This window comes from Betta splendens, chromosome 14 (assembly GCF_900634795.4).
Source record: "Betta splendens chromosome 14, fBetSpl5.4, whole genome shotgun sequence".
Lineage (NCBI taxonomy): Eukaryota > Metazoa > Chordata > Actinopteri > Anabantiformes > Osphronemidae > Betta > Betta splendens.
In genome coordinates, this window is record NC_040894.2 from 4,092,714 (window position 1) to 4,111,502 (window position 18,789).

The 18,789-nt window shown below is 41.4% G+C and overlaps 3 protein-coding genes across 4 annotated transcripts; all 3 read right to left on the reverse strand.

Moving 5' to 3' along the window:
• Positions 1–435: 435 nt before the first annotated feature.
• On the reverse strand, positions 436–8,744 carry LOC114869761 (clathrin interactor 1-like). The gene is made up of 12 exons (XM_029174235.3): positions 8,452–8,744; positions 5,700–5,804; positions 5,483–5,579; positions 5,207–5,315; positions 4,745–4,921; positions 4,300–4,468; positions 4,003–4,219; positions 3,847–3,928; positions 3,485–3,562; positions 2,891–3,210; positions 2,582–2,741; positions 436–2,430 (listed from the first exon to the last, which is right to left on the reverse strand). The coding sequence occupies exons 1-12, from the start codon at positions 8,490–8,492 to the stop codon at positions 2,084–2,086; spliced, it is 1,902 nt and encodes a 633-aa protein (XP_029030068.1). The 5' UTR covers positions 8,493–8,744; the 3' UTR covers positions 436–2,083.
• Positions 8,745–9,465: 721 nt separating this feature from the next.
• LOC114869160 (protein-tyrosine sulfotransferase 1-like) lies at positions 9,466–15,961 on the reverse strand. Of its 2 annotated transcripts, none has more exons than XM_055514674.1 (6): positions 15,670–15,961; positions 12,195–12,859; positions 11,876–12,034; positions 11,522–11,775; positions 10,398–10,599; positions 9,466–10,061 (listed from the first exon to the last, which is right to left on the reverse strand). In XM_055514674.1, exons 2-6 carry the CDS (start codon positions 12,600–12,602, stop codon positions 10,026–10,028), a joined length of 1,059 nt encoding a protein of 352 aa, XP_055370649.1. In that variant the 5' UTR covers positions 12,603–12,859; positions 15,670–15,961; the 3' UTR covers positions 9,466–10,025. The 2 variants fall into 2 exon arrangements, with proteins under 2 accessions (XP_055370649.1, XP_029028923.2); XM_029173090.3 differs by lacking the exon at positions 15,670–15,961 and adding an exon at positions 14,931–15,627.
• Positions 15,962–16,167: 206 nt separating this feature from the next.
• crcp (calcitonin gene-related peptide-receptor component protein) lies at positions 16,168–18,610 on the reverse strand. The gene is made up of 6 exons (XM_029173780.3): positions 18,491–18,610; positions 17,968–18,004; positions 17,778–17,876; positions 17,596–17,690; positions 17,453–17,510; positions 16,168–16,938 (listed from the first exon to the last, which is right to left on the reverse strand). Exons 1-6 carry the CDS (start codon positions 18,496–18,498, stop codon positions 16,792–16,794), a joined length of 444 nt encoding a protein of 147 aa, XP_029029613.1. The 5' UTR covers positions 18,499–18,610; the 3' UTR covers positions 16,168–16,791.
• Positions 18,611–18,789: the final 179 nt, after the last annotated feature.

Sequence of the window (18,789 nt, forward strand, 5' to 3'; positions counted from 1 at the left end):
TTCTGTTATTGTCAGACGTTTATATATTTATGACGCTTTTCATCTTTTTAAATTTTTAAAATGGATTTGTTTAATCCTTTATCTACTAATTTCTAAGCAGTGAATCTTTGAATATAAAAAAGCTTCTGTTGCTTGTTTTGACACGTAAATACCTAAAATACATAATTCTGCCTATTGTATTTCTAATCTTATGAGATGGAATAACCTACGTAATTATTTCACATGGCACACAGGGGCATGAGAGTGAAGGATTTAAAGTTTTAGAGTGAGCTTAATGATTTTTTTTCTATTTTATAACACTAGACAATATTCTAACCACAAAAGAGGAACACTGAAGAAAATACAACAATTAAGATCCTGATCACGAAAAAGGATTGTAAGCAAACATTAATAACAAAGTAGCCTACAGTGTTGAGAAAAGAAGGCAACATAATCATAACTGTTATAATTTAATTTAATGTTGAATGAAGTACAGAAAATATACAGTACAATCAAATGCAACAAGCTGTACTGAAAAGAAAGAAAAACGCGATCCAGTCAACTAAATAACATTAGTACCTCTTCCATAACAGAACCTCCCAAGTAAAATATTAAACTAATAACTATGGAGTCATCCTTTTGAGAGTAACAAAATAAAGATTTGGTCATTTGGAGTGCAGGGCCTCAAGAAATGATATGAGGCTCTGCTCAGCTGTGTTTGCACATCAAACAGAGAAAAATATCCATACACAACACTGCACACACTCATTCATTCATTTCTCAAAAACACTTTATTCGGTAACATTAACCCTTTCAGTTGGTCAGCCAGCAACACAAATCATCTATTAAACTTAACTAATGAAAAATATCCACTTCCCTCTGCTCATTTACTTTGTATGAAATAAAAAACAAACAGTGAGTCAATAGGTGACAATAATACCTAAATGATCCTAAATAAAAAAATTGATTAGCCGCAGAATAGATTTCAAAGACTGACCTATTCTTCCTTGTTTTTTACCCACTGGAAAATATTAGTCTGTATCTTTATCCACAAGGTTTCTATGTGCACAGAGAATAGAATAAATCTGAATGGGTCACAAAGCATGTCTGCACTAATAATAGTAGAGGGTTACAAAGAGAAAACATTAGTTTAAATAATTACTGACTGACCCTTCTATCCAGCATACTGGAAAACAGAGGACATTTCCATTAGAAACTAGGTATTATAATAATAATAATAATAATAATATTAACAATGATAATACCAGCCCAACAGTGGTATTGATGCTTCACTTATATGATTGCCCTACTGTTTATCCATCTACTGTAAACTGCTACAAGACTGATAAAGTGTGGAGAAAATCAGTAATATGCAATTCATCCACTTAAAAGCTCAAGAAAAAAATCAGAATCTTACATTTTTGCACACTCATAAACCCACACTGTCCTCTACTGGAGGACTAGAGCATGCACACTCCAGATACTGTGGCTGTTCCTCTGTTTCCGCATGGGGTGAAAGAAAGTAACAAACTTGTCTCCTGGTGAGAATATCATGGCTTCAATTTCGTGATTGAATTTGGTTAACAGAATAAAAAAATGACAATTTAGGCTACAATGTAAAATTAAGGCAGCTTTGCCATTTTCATCTGAGTCAAACCTACTGATTGAGTCTCTGTGCAGGTACAAAAAATGTTTTGCAGTTATTCTCTGAAAGAAAGGGTAGTGTACTGCAGGTTTTACTGTGTATAAACAGACAGCTGAGGGTACACAGGAAAATAGTGACTAGAAGTTGTGAGGTGACAACTTCTTTGCTCCTCTGTTGTGTCTGGTGTCGGAGGGACATAATTTCACACATCGGAGCACCGCTGGGTGGTCCGATGTGTGAGGTTGTGGTTTGTGACTGGGCCAGTGCGTGCTCTGCTGTACTTCCAGGACCATGTCAACAGACTGGAATGGTGAATTATTACTGGTGCCATTTTGCCAAAAGACAGCAGAAACAGAGAAAAACATGCAAGGTTGTTTTCAAGTACAGCAGTCCTTCAGTGCCTCACACTCGTGTTGTCAGACATGCACACTCACACTCAACTCACACATTTATACGCCTTCATTTCCCAAAATTGCCAAAATTAGCAAAGGCATCTTGTTTGGGTGGAACCATAGCTGGGTGTGTGAGACTCATCCCAACTCCTGGCACTCCCATTCCAGCCATTCCACCCATCATCACTGGAGCGGCCATGCCCATATTCATACTCATGTTCATTCCCATCATGCCTTGGTTTACAGGCATTCCCCCCATTCCCATGGTTCCTGTGGTCATTGGAGGAGGCATGCCAGTTGCTATTGAAGTAGTCATCACCGGATTGGCTGCTGGTCTGATGGGTGTTACATGGGGAGGAGACGTGAGGTTCAGTCCTCCGAAGTTCTGGGCCAAGAGGTTGACTGGAGGCACTCCTTCACAGAAACAAGTGAGCACTGGGTTATGATGACAAAGTAAATTTGTGTATTCAAATGTTTTACTAACCAATTAAATAATTTGGTGACTTAATTAAAGATATCTACTTCTCTATTAAGCTGCTTGCCAAGTTCACAGTTTTGATGATACCTTGTTGCTGGATAATACTGTTGAGTGTGGGTGGTGTCAGACTGGGGTTGAGCCCTGCTGACAAGAAGTCAAGGCTAATGTTGACGGAGGGATCAGACCACGTGGACCCTAATGATCCCTGACCTCCGACCCCGACCTTCTGCTGTTGTCCTCCTAAGCTCTAAAATACAAAAAAATTTAGCACTTTGGTGAATACGCAAAGAAAGTATTCAAACAAATTACACAATAGTAATATGCAGAGAGAAAAGTTAGAGAAGAGTTATACCATTTTAAAATATTCATGCAGCCGGAGGCAAACCTTAGACCTACCTGTTGAGATCGAGAAAGGGGCATGGTGGGCAAAGCAGGTGCACCGGGTGTCACACCTCCCAGAGAGAATGTCATGCTTTGAGAAGCACTCAGAGTTGTATGTGGATTAGTTAACTGATGGTTAACTCCACCCATCAAATCTAACAGCTCAACTGAAGGTGGGATGGGGGCTGAATTAGAGGAGGTTGCGGTTTGTGACTGGACGCTGCCAAACAGGTCAGCGAGCGGCTGGGTGGAAGCGGAGCTAGATGATGCTGTTGGAGTAGTTGAGAAGGCGTTCCAGTCTCCGAATTCACCATTTCCATTCGATGACGTAGCAGCTGACCACAACAGAGAGGTGATTTGTTTAGCTGACAGTCCGCAGACAACATTAATAATTCTAACAATAAAATCTTAAATAACGATTCAGTTAAGATCCTGTTTTTTTTTTAAATGATGAAAATAGAGAGAAATACTTTGCATTCCTAACAAATGGAAACAACAAACTAAAGACTCTTCCTTGACCTTTTAATTTTAATACAGGTTCGAAAACACTTTAAAATTTAAAACTTTAAAATTACATTATTAATAACTGACGAAGGCAAAGACATTTACCAGTGGAGGTTGGAAGACTGGCAGAGGCTGCAGGAGACGAGAAGTCAGCAAATCCACCAATGAGGTCTGAAGAACCACCTGGATGACGATACACAGTCTCTATTGTTAAAGTATGTGTTGTTCCCAACATACATTGTAATCTCGAATGTCTTTAGGCATTTTCTGAAGAAGTAGAATATTTAATTTTCAACACTGCTAGCCTGGAAATTATTTTCCTATTACAAAGACAGCAATCACGTGGGCTTCAATAAATCCCCTCAGTGCAACACTGAGAAATAGTATGCAAATCATTGTCATCTGTTTTGGTGTTGTATCACTTATGATTCCTGTTACTATTTTGACATACATATTTGTTTGTATACCTGTTGTGTTGCTCTGATTGGATGAAGGGTCGATAACTAGCAGGTCAGCTAGAGCACTACTGGAAGAAGGTCTGGCTGATGACTAAAGAAAGGGAGAATTAGGCATGTCCTGTCAAAATGGGACTCTCACTTGGCAAAGCATGAACATTTGGGCACCTTGTCCTCTGGGCTCTTGTCTCCAGTGTAGTGGGCTGCAGCACCAAGGTCCAGAGCCTTGCTGCTCGTTCCTCCACTGCGTTTTCGTGTGGTGGTGGTTGTGGTTTCTGTTGCCTGTGTAATCTGGATGCTCTTTGTTGTGACGGTCTCCTCCTCGTCTTTGAATTCAAGGGTTTCCTGCCTGCCATTTCTTGATGCTCGGTCTTCATCGTTATCACTATAGCAACCAGATTAGGGATGTTTAAAAAAAAACAACACTTTGATATTTGCTATCCTGTTGCTTTGTATTTTCTATACCTGATTCTGTCAGGCGAGTCGTCTCGTTCCTTCTTCCGGAATTTGTTGAGTGTGTCGTCGATGGTGCTACCTATCTTGTCACTGATCTCGCCAAGCTTTTCACTAAAAGGGAAAGTCCCTCTGCTCTTATCCCAGTCCTCATCCCATTTACTTCGATCCAACTCGTTAGCTGTGAGGAAAACAACAGAAAAAAAGGGATTGTAGAATTGTGCATATTTACGCACTGAACCCAGGTATTAAAATAATAGGTAAATACAAATAATAAATACTAGACACCAAAACCAAATCAAGATACAGTATTTTTTAATTAACTCAATGTTCTGGATGTTTTGCAAAACAAAGACTTTCACATTGTAATAACTCACAAATGTTTTGCTTTTTATATTAAAAATCCAGCTGTTAACCAATGTTATTTCCTTGTCTTATATCATACTAAAGTACTTACAGTTTTTAAGGCTGCCGCCTCCTCCTCCCATACTGTCAGAAGATACTCCGATGTATTTATCTTTGTTCTTCTTGGCTTTCTTCCTCTCCTCTCTCAACCTGTCGTCATCCTGGATGAACTCCACCATCTCTTTGACTTTCTGTCGCACATTGATGCCCTGATCTTTGCCATTCTCATCTGAACACATGAGCAAACACAAAGACAGGCAACTGAAGCTCATCTGATCTTACACTTGTTGTCACCCACCTACAGTAACATGATATCTTGTCAGATATATCAGATTTCCCACGGAATACAAAAAGATCTTTGTGTTCCCCATATAACAACTTTTACACCATAGACCAATCAGTTAGTTAAAAAATTAAAGCTAAATCTGCTAAAAGAAATTACATTGCTTGAAACTACTCTATACTATTCAAATAAAATAAAATAGAGGTAAAGGGTTAAACCATTTAGACTCACCAATAAAGTGGTAGTTTTCTAGAGACCGCAGATCATAGATGTGTTCTCTGGCACTGGTGACGACTCTCTCAGAGCCATTCCTGATCAGATAGGCCAGCAGCAGTAAAGCCTGAGATGCAGATAGAAAATAAGATGTATCCAAGTTTTATAGTAGAAATAACTACATTCTATGACACCAGCTTTAATACATCCTAACAAAACTATATGTAAGCAGCCCATGGCACTATAGGTCAGATACTACTGTATGTATAGATAACAGTCAGAGTGTGGCCATACCTTGTAGACTCGTCTCCAGTTCTTCTTGTTGTCCTTCAGCATCCTGGTCCACAGCATGTTCATCACTTCTGGGAACTGCTCGTACATGAAGGTAGATCTACACACAAACAAAAATATGTGATAAGTGAAGTCAAAGCAGAATGAGGTAAGATTTCAGTTCTCTCTGTCATTACAATCCAATTTTACCACACAGTGCACATTACTGTGTTTCACATACTTGGCTATTTCTCCCATTAGTTGTCCAGAGGGTCCCCAGGGGTCATCGTTAGTGGCCTCTCTCACCTTGGACTCGATCTCGGAGTAGTTCATCACCACATTAGTGCTGTTGACACAAATAATATTTTCTTCATGTTTCACTTATACACATAGGTTAAGCTTATAATAACTTTTTGAGCAGTAAATGCCTGTGCTGGTTCCTTTCCCTTCCTCTCCCAACATCTCCAGATCCCACCACCAAACTGCCAACATCCCCATGAATAATAACTGTACTTAATTAATATAATTACTGTAATACCTAAAGTCATACTTCAATACGCAAAGGTTTCTCTGTAACCAAGGAGCATGCCAATTCACTAAATGATGACGATGTTATAAAGGCTTCTACTATGATGGCTTGGTGTGACAGACACATCTTAAATCTTCACATTAGCAGCAACTGCTTGTTTGTGTGGCCTTAACCACACTGTGTGTTTTCTTGTTTGTGTGCATGTTTGAAAAAGATTGTAAGAACTTCAGTGTGCTGGATCTTTTGATCGGCATGTACTGATTTAGAGCCCTGACAAAACATGCAGCCAAAGCAGTGCAATGTGAAAAACAGCTCTCCCTCTCTTCTTTGTTGCTACTCCCTTGACTAATCTCTTCCTCCTCCACTTTTTTTCAAATTCCTATCTGCTTCCTATCAGAAGAGATAAAATATACAATGCAGTGAGCATTGTATATTTTATCTCTTCTGTTTTCATAACCTGTTTCTCTACTTCTTTATTCATTATCAGCTGTTTTTCCATCTCCAGCCTCTGCAAGAAATATAAACAGCCACATTTTATTGTGGTTATTTTATTGTCAGTTTCTATTCAGTTAGATTGATAAGTCTCTATCATATCCAGCTATGCACAACCAACATCTGGTAGGTGTTAAGTGTCTATTATTCCTTCTAAAGCTTAGCTAAGATCAATGTATGTGCCACTACTACTCTCTGTCCTTCATATATCTTCTAATTTATGGGGTTCTTTACTCATAGCCTTAATCGTCATATAATATTAAAGAAGGGAGTTACTGTAGGACTGTACTGTAGAACTAGGCTGCTTTACTTACTGTATACCTAGAGGTATTTCATCAACTGGCAGTGGCAGGTGTATCATCACCATCAGCTAATGTGTAAAACCAAACCTTCAATTTTACTGTACAGTGTTTTGGCACCACATTTCTCAAGGCTGCAGTGCTGTTTGTACGCCGTATGAGTGCTAACACAAAACCCACACAGGATGTATAAATTAGAAGCCTGCATTAACCTGTTTGCAGCATTGCTATGGAAATGTAAGTAAATGGTAATTCACAAGGGGGAAACCCTACTAGAGACGTGTTTACAAAAACATATTCAAAAAAGGTTAAAAGCATAAATGTATAACAACAACATTATGATAACTAGCATGTACAAAGTATAACCAAAGACATCCAGTACAAACTAGAATTACTGTTAACAGCTAAAAAGAAACTGAATCTATGTATTAAAATAATGTATAAAAACCCACAAGGCTTGTGTTTTAAGAAAGAAACACAATGACATTACTGATGTTACTGTATATAACAAGGTTTACTTAAATATCAATTAGTATAATGACTCTGATAATGATGATGAAATATAATGACTCTATGAAAATATCAACATATTTAATATCCCATATGTGTATGTGGACTGAATGAATCGAATATTTACTAAAAAACGTTCATTAGAATTGTTTTCGCATCATATTGCCGAAAACAGAAAAACTAAAACCAAGAGTCAACATTTGGAGTCTTCATAGCTCATAGCCTCATATCCACAAATACAAATACTTTCACTCTTTTGATCGCAAGCCTCTGTTAGGTGCATCACTATCATAGGTTGTTTCGTTTGTTCTATAGCACAGTTTTAAAAAATCGTCTCCCATCACTGATTGTTCCTTATTGGGAGGTTTCTCTCGACAAAGTGATTCTTATTTCAAGACAGGAAGCTATTGTTCTTCACGTCTCTCCTGATTTACAGCGAAACGCCTATATTCATTATACTGCACATTTTCTATCCAACAATAGCGATCACAATTAGGCCTGCACGAATTAGACAAACAATACGACATAGTAGGCGACAACAGTGTGGTGTGTTTAACAAGCGTTCTTCTGTGGTACCACGGGGGCATGGGCCTCGTTGGACCTACTGTATGTACCACACTGAGGCTGCAGCTCATTGACAGAAATTCTGCACTCAACGTGCAGTTATTCGCCCATTCAAACGCATCATCACTGTTGCCCAGACGTCTGGCCTGAATGTGGTGTGAGGTAAATGCTCAGGGACGCTAGCGGGCCGGGCATCAGGGTGGGTCAGGGCGTGAATCTGCAGCAGCACCAACAGATAACAGTCAACCTGGGCTTAGCAAAGCTAGCAAAATTAGCTCAATACATAGCTTGGTCCTGTACCTTAAACAAATAAACTTTGGGTCTCCGTGTGGTCTTTTATTCGTGCTCCATGAGACCTACGGTTAAGAAATGCACACGCGGGGATGCTCGCGTAAAACACACTTATTTATATGCCAAAAGCTTGGGGATTGGCAGCTAGCCAACGCTAACAGCTGAGGGCTATCGCCGTGACGTCCTCCGGGTGTCAGCGATGAAAGCCGCTGATGCTGCCCGGCCACGGCCGCCGGCTAGTCGGTTAGCTTAGCAGCCACTTAGCGCGTTAGCTAGCGCGCACATTCCACCTGCTTCGCGGTACTCACGCTTTGTCCACCAGCTCCCGGACTTTCCACATATTCAGCATCTCCGCACGGACCTGCGGGCTCGATGCGTGGAAGCTGCGGCGTCCCCGTGTCCCTGCGCCTCACGAGCCAGAAACGGTGTCCGGTTACCGACGACTACCAATCCCCCCCTCAGCTCCTTGAGCTCCGGTAGTTCAACGGGCGCTGCGGTGAACCGGCCCCAGTTGCTACGGAAACGTAGGTCCCCGTCTACATCACTGAAACGTAGACACGCGCCATCGCTCGCGCGGTTCAGTCGCGTGTTTGAATGAAGTCAAATGACGCAGGGGCAGTGATGAAGATGAATCACGGTCTTTTGGCGTATGCTGTCAGTGCCTTGCTCGAGGACACGTCAACATGTTCAGTTTATTAAGGAGACTTTGTGTATTATTTGCACGCTGAGAACCTTTTTTGAGAAGCTGTTTTTTTGCTGTGATCTGCACATTTGACATGTTTTACACCTCTGTTCTGCTTTTAATGAAGTTCCTTAATTTCCTTAATATGCTTTCAACTTTCTTAATAAATACAATAAAAATCCCAAGACACATATTTCCATTTAGAGCAAGCCTGCACTTACAAATGTTGGACAGATCACCACCATCACCTCCCTTCAACCCTTCTATCACCTGAAAACCCAGTTATCCCAATTTACAATTATCCCAGTTACACATTGTACAGTAGATGCTCTGTCCTTGACATTTTGCATATGAGGTATGTTTAAAGTACCTCATTGGATTTGTAAGCAACTCACATTCCCACTTTGTATTTTTGTTAATCATTAATGCCAGAATAAGACATTTGACCTCATAATGGAATGTTTTCTACTTCACATAAAAACTGCAGGAGTCGAACTCCATCAAGTTTGCCTTTTCTCTCAGGATGTTATTTTTTCTTTGCGCCACCCGGGGACACTGTGGTTCTAAGGACTGTGTCCATGCCCCTAAATCAGAGTGGAGTTCAACATGGTGAATAAAACACATTAACTTCATTCTAAGGTCACATTTAGGATCCTTTTTTATTCTTATTTAACATTATACAACAATTACAAATCCTCGGTTCATGGTAAACAACTTTCAGATTCCTGAATGCATGGTCAACACCAAAATAATTTATTAAGAAAATAAACCTACATCTCCAAAAATATACAGTCATTATGCTTCATGGACAAGATTTGTCGAAAGACACATTCACATTTGTGGTGAAATTGCAACAACTTAAATACATGTTGAAATACTTCCAGGTATGAGGTGAGAGGGTGTCAAAATGCAGTGTAACTGTGGACTTTCAGCGCAGAGGAAACGTTGGAGAGTGAGAAGCAGCAAACTTCCCTGAGCAGGTAGTCCACATACATAGACCCATTAAACTCCAAAACCATGACTTACTCCACCCGGGTACAAGACATGAACACGACACTCAAGTTTTCTGAGCAATTCAAAAATACACGTACAAAACTTCCCCTTGAGATTCATCGTAATTACCATAAAACTGGAAGTCCATGTTTAAGGTGCATTCATATCATAAAAGAGAGAAGAGGAGTCCGTTGGTTTGTCTTCTTCTTAACCAGGATGTTCATTTTCGGTTGCTTTCACACTCTGTGGAAAGAAGAGACTGAGGTGTTATTGAGGTGAAAGAGAAAAATCACACATCAGTGCAACATCTTTCATGAAACAAAGCGCTGCTTTGTTTTATGCAAACCAGTATGAACCTTAAAGAACCCACTTAATGATTGTAAAGCTTAGTAATCGGTTTCCTTTAAAAAAAAGGGTAATTTAAAAAGGTGTAATGTTGCATTGAAAATTATTTAATGAATACGAAATACTATAAATATATAATAAATATAAGCACAGGTTCATAAGAAGCTGAGGGTAGTTTGAATGTGTGTGCTCCATAACAAGCGGTCTGAAGCATAATACACTTTTTAACTGTACCTGTGAGTAGTTGTATGGAGAGACATTGGGCTCTGGCCTTGTGTAGTCAGGAGGGCTGGCACGAGGGTCGTAGCCCAGGCGAATCAGCATGGGGGCGATTTCAGCCATCTCGCTCATCACGTCAGAGGGGATGTTTCCCACCCACTTGGAGAGCGCCTCTGTGTTCACCGGCTTCATTACCTGGTCCGTCGAGCGCTCAACCCTGCACAGGGTCCAACATATACTTTAGATTTCTGGAAGACTAAAGGTTATTTGTGTGAATATTGTGTAATTAATCATAAATAACTGTGCTAATTCTGTCCTAAATGTGGCCTAATTCTCTTAAAAACATGCCAGGTTTGGATTTTACAGGAAAGGAGCCAGATTTTTCATCAAATCCCCTGAGCTTATGTCCTGCACAGAGATCTACTTCAATCACAAACAACTAAGTGGAGCAACACAAATATGTCTACTGGGTGAAGTCTGTAAGCTTTACTTGACCCTCAATGTTTTAGATGCTTCATAAGAAAACTCGCAAATAAGCAAATATACGTACTTGGTGTGGTTCTTGGTTCTAAAATAAGAGCCGCACTTTTCAAGATTTAACCCACTTAACCCTTGTACGTAGCGAGTCAGACAATTTCATTCCGCATTTTACCATGCAGATGTTTTAGGATAACCTGGGTCTGAACCCACAAACCAAAAGCGGCTGCGATCTGGTAAATCGATAACATGCACTTAGGCAGCACAAAGAACAAAATTCAAAGGGGCAGGTATCTCAAAACCTCAGCACTGAAACCAAAACTGAACCAGCGTGGCTAAAGACCACATTGTGACCTAGAAAGAGGCAAAGAAAACTGATGACTAAGACTCAATGAAGCCAAATGAGGCATGCACTGTAACACTAAACCTATGAAGACATGACAAACAAGCTGAACTGAACACAAATACCCCAGTGCTTGGAACAAACATTGTACAAGGTTTCCAAGTACAAGGTTTGTGTACCCACTGATAACAAGGTAATGGGTGTGCTGATATTACTGGCTGTGCCGTGAACAAATGTCCTGTATTGATTTCTCTTGAAGGTAGACTATTATAGTGGAACAGTTTAAATTCAGCTGCATTTTAGGTCCTGTTTAACTCACTTGGACAGGGACACACCACCAGCCTTTCCAATCATCTCTTCATGATGCAACACTGATGGGTCCCACTGCAGGTCTAGGAACTGAAGCAATGTTCTCATTTCCTCCTCAGGGTGGAGGACAAGCTGCTCGTAACGTACGGGCAGACATCTGCTCGGACCGGCCGCCTGGCACTGGCTGTGCATGATCTCCACTGCGATGCTCCACTTGGTCAGACAGTCCCTGTAGCTGTTCAGGTCGAAGCCAGAGATGGTCACCTGTGAACGGAAACGCGAGGTGAACACGGGAGGTCCGTTAAACGTATGCTGAAACGGTGGCACGACAGACAAAACAAACAAAAGAAAAAAGACAGCACACCTTGCGCGATATCATGGAATGGACAGCTGCTCGGCCGTCTCGTAGCATTAGCACGAACTTGGCTTTCGGGAAGATGCGCGCCAGGTAAGACAGAGACTTCAATGCAAACGGGTCCTTGTTGCAAAGGCGAGGTGCAGGTTCCCCGTGGCCAACTATCACCTGAAACACATCCAGGGAATATACTGTGACATTCACAATCACAAGACATTATTAAAATGTGTAATATGTGTGAATAAATAAACGCACTAAGGATTTTCTATCTTCCAAATTAACTTATTTTCAAGCCACTATTAAAGCTAATAAAGACTGACCAGCTCACCTCCAACAGAAAAGCTCTTACAGCCGAGTCCAAAACCTGATCCGTGACGCCTGCCTCATCCAATCGTATCCTCTCCTTAACGGAGCGACTCCAGGTGGCCCGCATTGCTAAAAGACGGGGAATCACTCTGGTCTCTTCTCCACAACGCACAGAGTTGTGGGCATCTAGCATGACGCGCATCAACGTGGTGCCGCTCCTGGGAAAGCCTCCTATGAAGATGAGCGGTGTATCTTCAGGGAAGTTGTCAGGGAGCGACAGGCTCTGATTAGATGAGCCCAGGTTGAGCTCCATCCATCGGTAGCGATGGCTTTTTTGAGGGCACTGCGTCCCACTCATGCCCAGGTAGAGCAGGGAGGCGGAGCAGAGGAGCACACAGCCCAGCAGGAGGCTCGACCTGCTGGTCCTCATGCTTAGCTCGTGGGTTTGGGTAAGGTATTTACGTCTTAAATATCAGCTAGGCCGCCAAATAAAAAAAAAAAACAAGGGAATAAATGCTAGAAAAGACCTAATGGTGGTCTGGGGGGTGCAGCCTTGGTGCAGTATCCAGCCGTTGGCTGTGGAGAGTCCTCTCTTCTCTGTTTGTCCTCAGCTCTGCTGATGGGGAGCAGGATCCCGGCCTGCTGCACTCCACAGCCAGCCATGCCTCATGTCCATTGTTACAATACCTGAGAATGGGAAGGAAAGAAACATCATGCAGCTCAGCACAGAGTGCAGCAGAAGCAGGATTCTAAACTTCAACAAAATGACTGAGTGCAAAACTCAGCCAGTGCACATTAGCTGCTATCTGCAAACAGGCTGTGATGGTGGCTGCTGCTTTGTTAGCGTTGTTTGCCAAGAACTGTTGCAAACACTTTGCCAGAGCTGAAACGCACCCAGTTTTGTCTCTTTGAGGCAGCTATTATAGATTTCCCTCTAGGGATCAGCTAAGTGTGAAGCCATATCGAAGTTCACCGCGGGATGCAACACAGATATACTCTCAGGAAGCGTATCTGAAGCCACTAATTACAGCTTCCTCGTGTTTATATGCTGAGCGACCGTTTCTGCCACACTGAAATACAAAGCCATTTGTTTATGATCAGATTACTATTGACTAAGCAAGATGTCCTGCAACTTCCCTTTTTTTTCTTCTGCTCTGTGCAGACGAGCAGTTTCATAACTAAGGGCTAATTCCTCTTTTTGGCACAACCAACTAAAATGAAATACTTAAAGCCACGTAAAGCCAACAAATTAGAACCTCAAACACCAGCTTTACTTCCTGAAGTAGGAAACTAGAATATTTCTACCCAGAGCTCTGTCACATTGGTTCTTGTTCAGTCAGCAAACCTAACATCTGTACTCCACATGGGGCAAAGACCCCCAGTGCTGGAACAGGCTGCCTGTAAAATTCAGTCAAAGCTGGAAATGGGTCCATGTGACCTGGTTGGGATACTTAGAGGTTGCCTTAAGCCATGCTAAGTCCAGCGGTATCCCCAAGCTTTGCATGTAATTCTAATGCATTTCCATCCAGAGATTAAGCCACTTGAAGTTTACAAAGAATTAGGCCACTGGTTTAAGACAAGTCTCGACAAATTGAAAGCGCAATTCACTCAAATGGGCAAAAAGGTTTTCTCAGACTATTTAACTATGACTAAATATTATATAAAAATATGTTTAAACTACCCATTAATTTCTTTAAATTGCTTTTTTGTCTGGACCTCACATAAGACGAGCTGTTTGAATATCATGATTGATCTCAACATCTCATTAAGCTCCTGAAAATAAGAAGCTCTTTAATTATTTTACTTTTTCAAGACTATATTTATCCCAGTCTATGAATTGGAAAAATAACATTAGAGAAACAGAAATCTTGGCTGGACACAACTATAAACTGGGTGTTTCACCAAGTATCATCTGCAAACGATTAGAAGCGGATGAATATTATGACTAATCTGGGCAGTGACCTTGAAAAGCTCATTTTGTCCCCCAATCGGGTCAAAAAAAGACAATGATGGGCATTGAAAACTAATGGTAAACACTGTATTTATATAGATGCAGTTAAGACAGAGCTAAAACTCCAAGTCAGTGTCCTCCAGTAAATGTGTGATCCCTGCAGCTGCGGCTGTACTTCATTAAAATGCACTGATAGTTCTGCTTCACAGATAAAAACAATTACTGCAGGTTTGTGGTCACCAAGTTGCACAGCAACACCTCTTGCTCCACACAGGAGGGGGAATGACGCTGACTTCCTGCCCAAGAAGGGAAAATCTAAGCTTACACATTTTTTCACAATTCCGCTCCTTTATTTATAGCTTCAAGAGTCTGTGTGGGTGTTTTTGTGATCCCTTCATCCCGCAGTGACTAAAGACGAAAATGAATTTTTCAGCTTCCTGGCTGCAGTTTCTCGCCACGTTGCACACAGTATGTAAGTGAACAACGTGCGTGTTGGTGGAAATGTCCTAATCAGGTCACGGGCAGCGGTGAGCGTCTCGCCGGGATCACCGCGCGTCCGCAGAGCTCGCGGCCCGCAGCCGCCAACATCTGGCCCGGCTCGGTGATGCAAACAATCCACCCGAGGCCAGCGGCCGCCAGGTGACTGACCTGGAATCAGCCAAGCAGCGTGACAGACCACCGCCCCCCCTCCCTCCCTCCCTCCCGCAGCTCGCCACGGCCACCACGCAGACTGTGATATTTATCTGCTAATGCGCTCGTTTAGCTGTTTGTTTGTAGCGTCACGCGCGTAGAATGGGGTTCACTCACCAGCGTCTGCGAGATCCCAGTCAAAATACGCACGAACCTGGAAGCGACACATCAGTGCTTTCTCCCATGTACGAGGTTGGACGACGTCGGTCAGTGCTAGAAACCCATAACTCTCAGTTACACAACGTCGCTCCGCGGGCTCCGAGTGGAACTTTGGCACGGCGTAAAGTCGAGCCGTATCCACCGTCGAGAGGGGGAAAAATGAAAAATCAGTGAGCACGAGCGCACGCAGGCAGAGAAAGCCGAGCGCGGATTGGTCGGTGGACGTTCTGAATTCCAAAACGCATCTGCTTGGACGATTCCTATTGGTGGAGGAGTTAAAGGGCCATTCCGCCGCGGTGACAGCGCAGCGGCTCGCGTCTCCTCGCTGGAGGCTGGAACGACTTTACCCCATCGATTTGTGTGCTCTCAGTGAAAGCCCACAGGGGAGATTCAATCACAGCGTGGGATTTAGTGGAGCTTCAGCCCGGCTCATTTCATTTACTCCCCTTTTTATTAGTGAAGCACACTTTGGTTAGTGTAACATGGACCGGCATGACTGATTGAGGCCTCAGCAGAGATCCAAAAGTGGCCAAATAACATTGGAAAGTCTGTCAAATTAAGATACGTGAAAACACCAAGCATTACAAAAAAGGTCATACAAATACAGACATAATCATTTAAATAAGTTCCAGTGTAGAACAGTAGAACAGTGTAAATGTATTTGACTTACAAAGCTTTATGTTGGAAGCTACGTTACCTTTCCATGGGGTTTAAGTTGTGTCTTTTATTTTCATTAATCACTCCATCCGGGTTCAGTTACTGCTGGTGCAGAAATACAAGTATGGCTGTGTCCTACTGTAACTAAGAACAGGAAGCTGATATGACACCCACAGGAAACCAAAAACAGAAAGGTACAAGAGCTGACTTAGCACATCCTTCCTCTGCCACATTACAACATCCCAGCACAAAAAGCATGAGCTGAGCCAGAGCTTACAGACTAAACATCCCCCCGTGTTTGGAGAAGCCAGAGTTTGATCTCAGATAAATGTTTACAAAATCACAGTGATCAGCTTATTAGTAGCACATGACTTATTTTGCATGTTTGTGAATTAAACCAGATGCTTTTTGCTTTTGGGGTCAATTTGCTTTTATAATGCATCGACAGTCAGAAAACATGACATTTGTGAAAGGGGAATTCATTTTGCTGCTTTAGTTAACTGGTCTTTTTATTGTCAAGTTACTAGGGGAAAATAATTAATTTAAAAATTTTATTTTATTTCGTCCACTGAATACATGACAACAATCACCTTTTGCTCCCACTAATTACACAGCCACTGTAATAATGATGTGTGAACTGTATTTATTTGCATGAATGACAGACATGACAGCTCTGAAATCTACTTAGCAAATATAAGAAGCCAAAAAACTTTTTCTATGCACCATAACAAGAACAGTGAGTAATAAACCAAAAATATACAACGTAACAGGAGATTGTTTCTGTAAAAATAATATACATTGTGAAATACAAATTAGACGAGTCAGATAAAGATAAAGCTGGTCAAATATATTTCAAGTGAAAAAGTGTGACGCAATGGATTTGAATCCAGTTTCATGTACACACAGAAATGTCATTATCTACTCATCTTGCAGTCATAAAATGATTCATGATCATTTTAATTGAACAAGCCATTTCAGAGGAAACAGGGGCCTCTTAGCTGTGGCCAGGATGCAAACACACACACACACACACACACACACACACACACACACACACACACACACACACACACACACACACACACACACACACACACACACACACACACACAAGCTCTCACTCCGGTCCTTGCTCCACTCCAGTTTGGGCACCTGTGACCTCTCATGACTGCTCGCCAGCTTCACCCATCTCTGCATCTGCTGGAGCTGCATTTTCCTGCTCTGGATCCCCAGGTAGGACGTCTGCAACTGTCTGGATGAGCTCCTCAATCTGCTCCTCTGATAACCGCTCTTCGCTCTCTTCTACCATCTAAAAGCAAACAGAAAACAAAGGTCATGTTTACCAGTGTTTGTTCTGTTCCTTTATTAGTTAATAAAGTGGTTATATTTCTGAAGGTTAGTGTGCTCACAAAAAGTACACAGTTTTGTAACTTTAAAATGTTGGCAAATAAAACAAAAGAACTTTATTTAACCCAGGCCTCTCTGCGTTAACTTACTTTTCTTATTGATATATGATTTTATGAATTGTATCTGAATGGGGTCCCTGTTACTGCGGAACCATTCATTGTTTCCATGTGCACCGCTGTAATCTATCTATGTCAATAAACTAAATCAATAATCCCACAAATAACTCCCACAAAGGCTACATGACTAATAGACAAAGACATACTTTATTGATCCCCTAAGGAAATTATTACACATGTTGTGTACCTCGATAATTTATATCAAACTACATGCGTAAACCAAATACAGAAATGTCCAGGACTAAAAAAACAGGGATAAAATGCAATAACAGCAATTGATGGAAGCTAAGTTACACTTACTAGCTGAATCTCCACTGCTGTCTGTGGGCGGTGGTTCAATAGCTGCAGCTTCTCAGCCCTGATGGCAATGGGGAGAAAATATATATTATTCTGATGTATGAAGGAAGAACATGAAATATATGAATTTGTCAGACTGTACTGACTTTGTAAGTTTGTGAGGCATCATGGTGGTGAGGAACTCTTTGACAATCTCTGGATTCTGTCTGCTGCAGGGTGTGCTGGACAGGTACTTCAGTGTCTAAGTGAAAAGCAGAGAGCAAATTGTGGGCACACATTGTAAAGGTACAAAAATGACAGCATGACCAAGTACAGGATATGTGCCAACCTCATACATGATGGTGTTTAGGTTCTGCTGCCCTGCACTGTGCTTGCTTTTGCCACTGTCTTTTCTCTGCTGCTTCAGGTCTGTCAGGAGTCTGAAAACCTGTGAAGCAAAGTAAAACAAATATGATGTGACACATTTTGTACCTCTTTAAGGCACAATGTAAGTCATGTTGTTTGACAGAAGTTTTTACCTCATAGTTACTGAGCATGGCAGCGTTAGCGTTTTTCCTGAAAGCAAAAAGATAAATAGGTCACCCTATGTCACATTATCACAGATGAGTGCAAAGGTCGAAGAAGGTCTAAAGCACTCTGCCACTTCACAGTGCTAGTAGGAATATGTGTAAGGTAAATCAACAACACTCGAAACAGAACCTCACGATTTATATTTATATGTTTAGACGTGTAGACTTATGACAAACTATTATTTTAGGAAAAATACTCACTAAGTTGTTTAAGATGTCTGTACGATAATTAAAATTAGGTAAAATAAGATTATGCTCCGACAAACGTTGTTTGTCTATAGATTTTGTATCGAATAGGTTCATTTTAATCATCTACGTTTTACAGGAAGGAAGTGAAAATAGGTCTGAAAGCAGCTGACATCACAGTCCCGTTTTAAAGAGGACTAGGAGGGGAGCTACAGTTTAACTAGACTATATTTGGCAAACAAATGATAAATACATAGCAAATAAATCTGAACAAAACATTTCTTACACTTCCATGTCGCCAGACCGCTGGTTTGGTCCGTCTTGTTACAATGTCCGTGTATAAACTGTATCTCACACCAAAGGTTCCTCCGGAATCAACCATTTGTGCGAGTGAGAACTCGCCACCCTTCCGTACGGTTTTGTTTGAATGTCTCTTATCTGTTTCCATTTGGGAATTTCATAAACGTCGTGTGTTTTTATTTTGAACTTCAATAACATTTTTTACAAGTCTCAATACAAAACAAACTTGTGAGAAAACATCTCCACCTGCTGTTTACATTGACCCAATGCAGGTTTTTGGCCACA

Excerpts from the sequence above, each read along its gene's own strand:
- LOC114869761 (XM_029174235.3), bottom strand. The coding sequence starts at position 8,492 with ATGCTGAATATGTGGAAAGTCCGGGAGCTGGTGGACAAAGC. Across the intron at positions 5,805-8,451 it reads CGGGAGCTGGTGGACAAAGC|CACTAATGTGGTGATGAACT; the intron begins GTGAGTACCGCG and ends TTGTGTCAACAG. Across the intron at positions 3,563-3,846 it reads CAATCAGAGCAACACAACAG|GTGGTTCTTCAGACCTCATT; the intron begins GTATACAAACAA and ends ATCGTCATCCAG.
- LOC114869160 (XM_055514674.1), bottom strand. The coding sequence starts at position 12,602 with ATGAGGACCAGCAGGTCGAGCCTCCTGCTGGGCTGTGTGCTCCTCTGC. Across the intron at positions 12,035-12,194 it reads TAAGAGCTTTTCTGTTGGAG|GTGATAGTTGGCCACGGGGA; the intron begins GTGAGCTGGTCA and ends GATGTGTTTCAG. Across the intron at positions 10,062-10,397 it reads CTCCATACAACTACTCACAG|AGTGTGAAAGCAACCGAAAA; the intron begins GTACAGTTAAAA and ends TTCTTTCCACAG.
- crcp (XM_029173780.3), bottom strand. Across the intron at positions 17,877-17,967 it reads CCATGCTCAGTAACTATGAG|GTTTTCAGACTCCTGACAGA; the intron begins GTAAAAACTTCT and ends TTTGCTTCACAG. Across the intron at positions 16,939-17,452 it reads CAGCAGTGGAGATTCAGCTA|ATGGTAGAAGAGAGCGAAGA; the intron begins GTAAGTGTAACT and ends GTTTGCTTTTAG.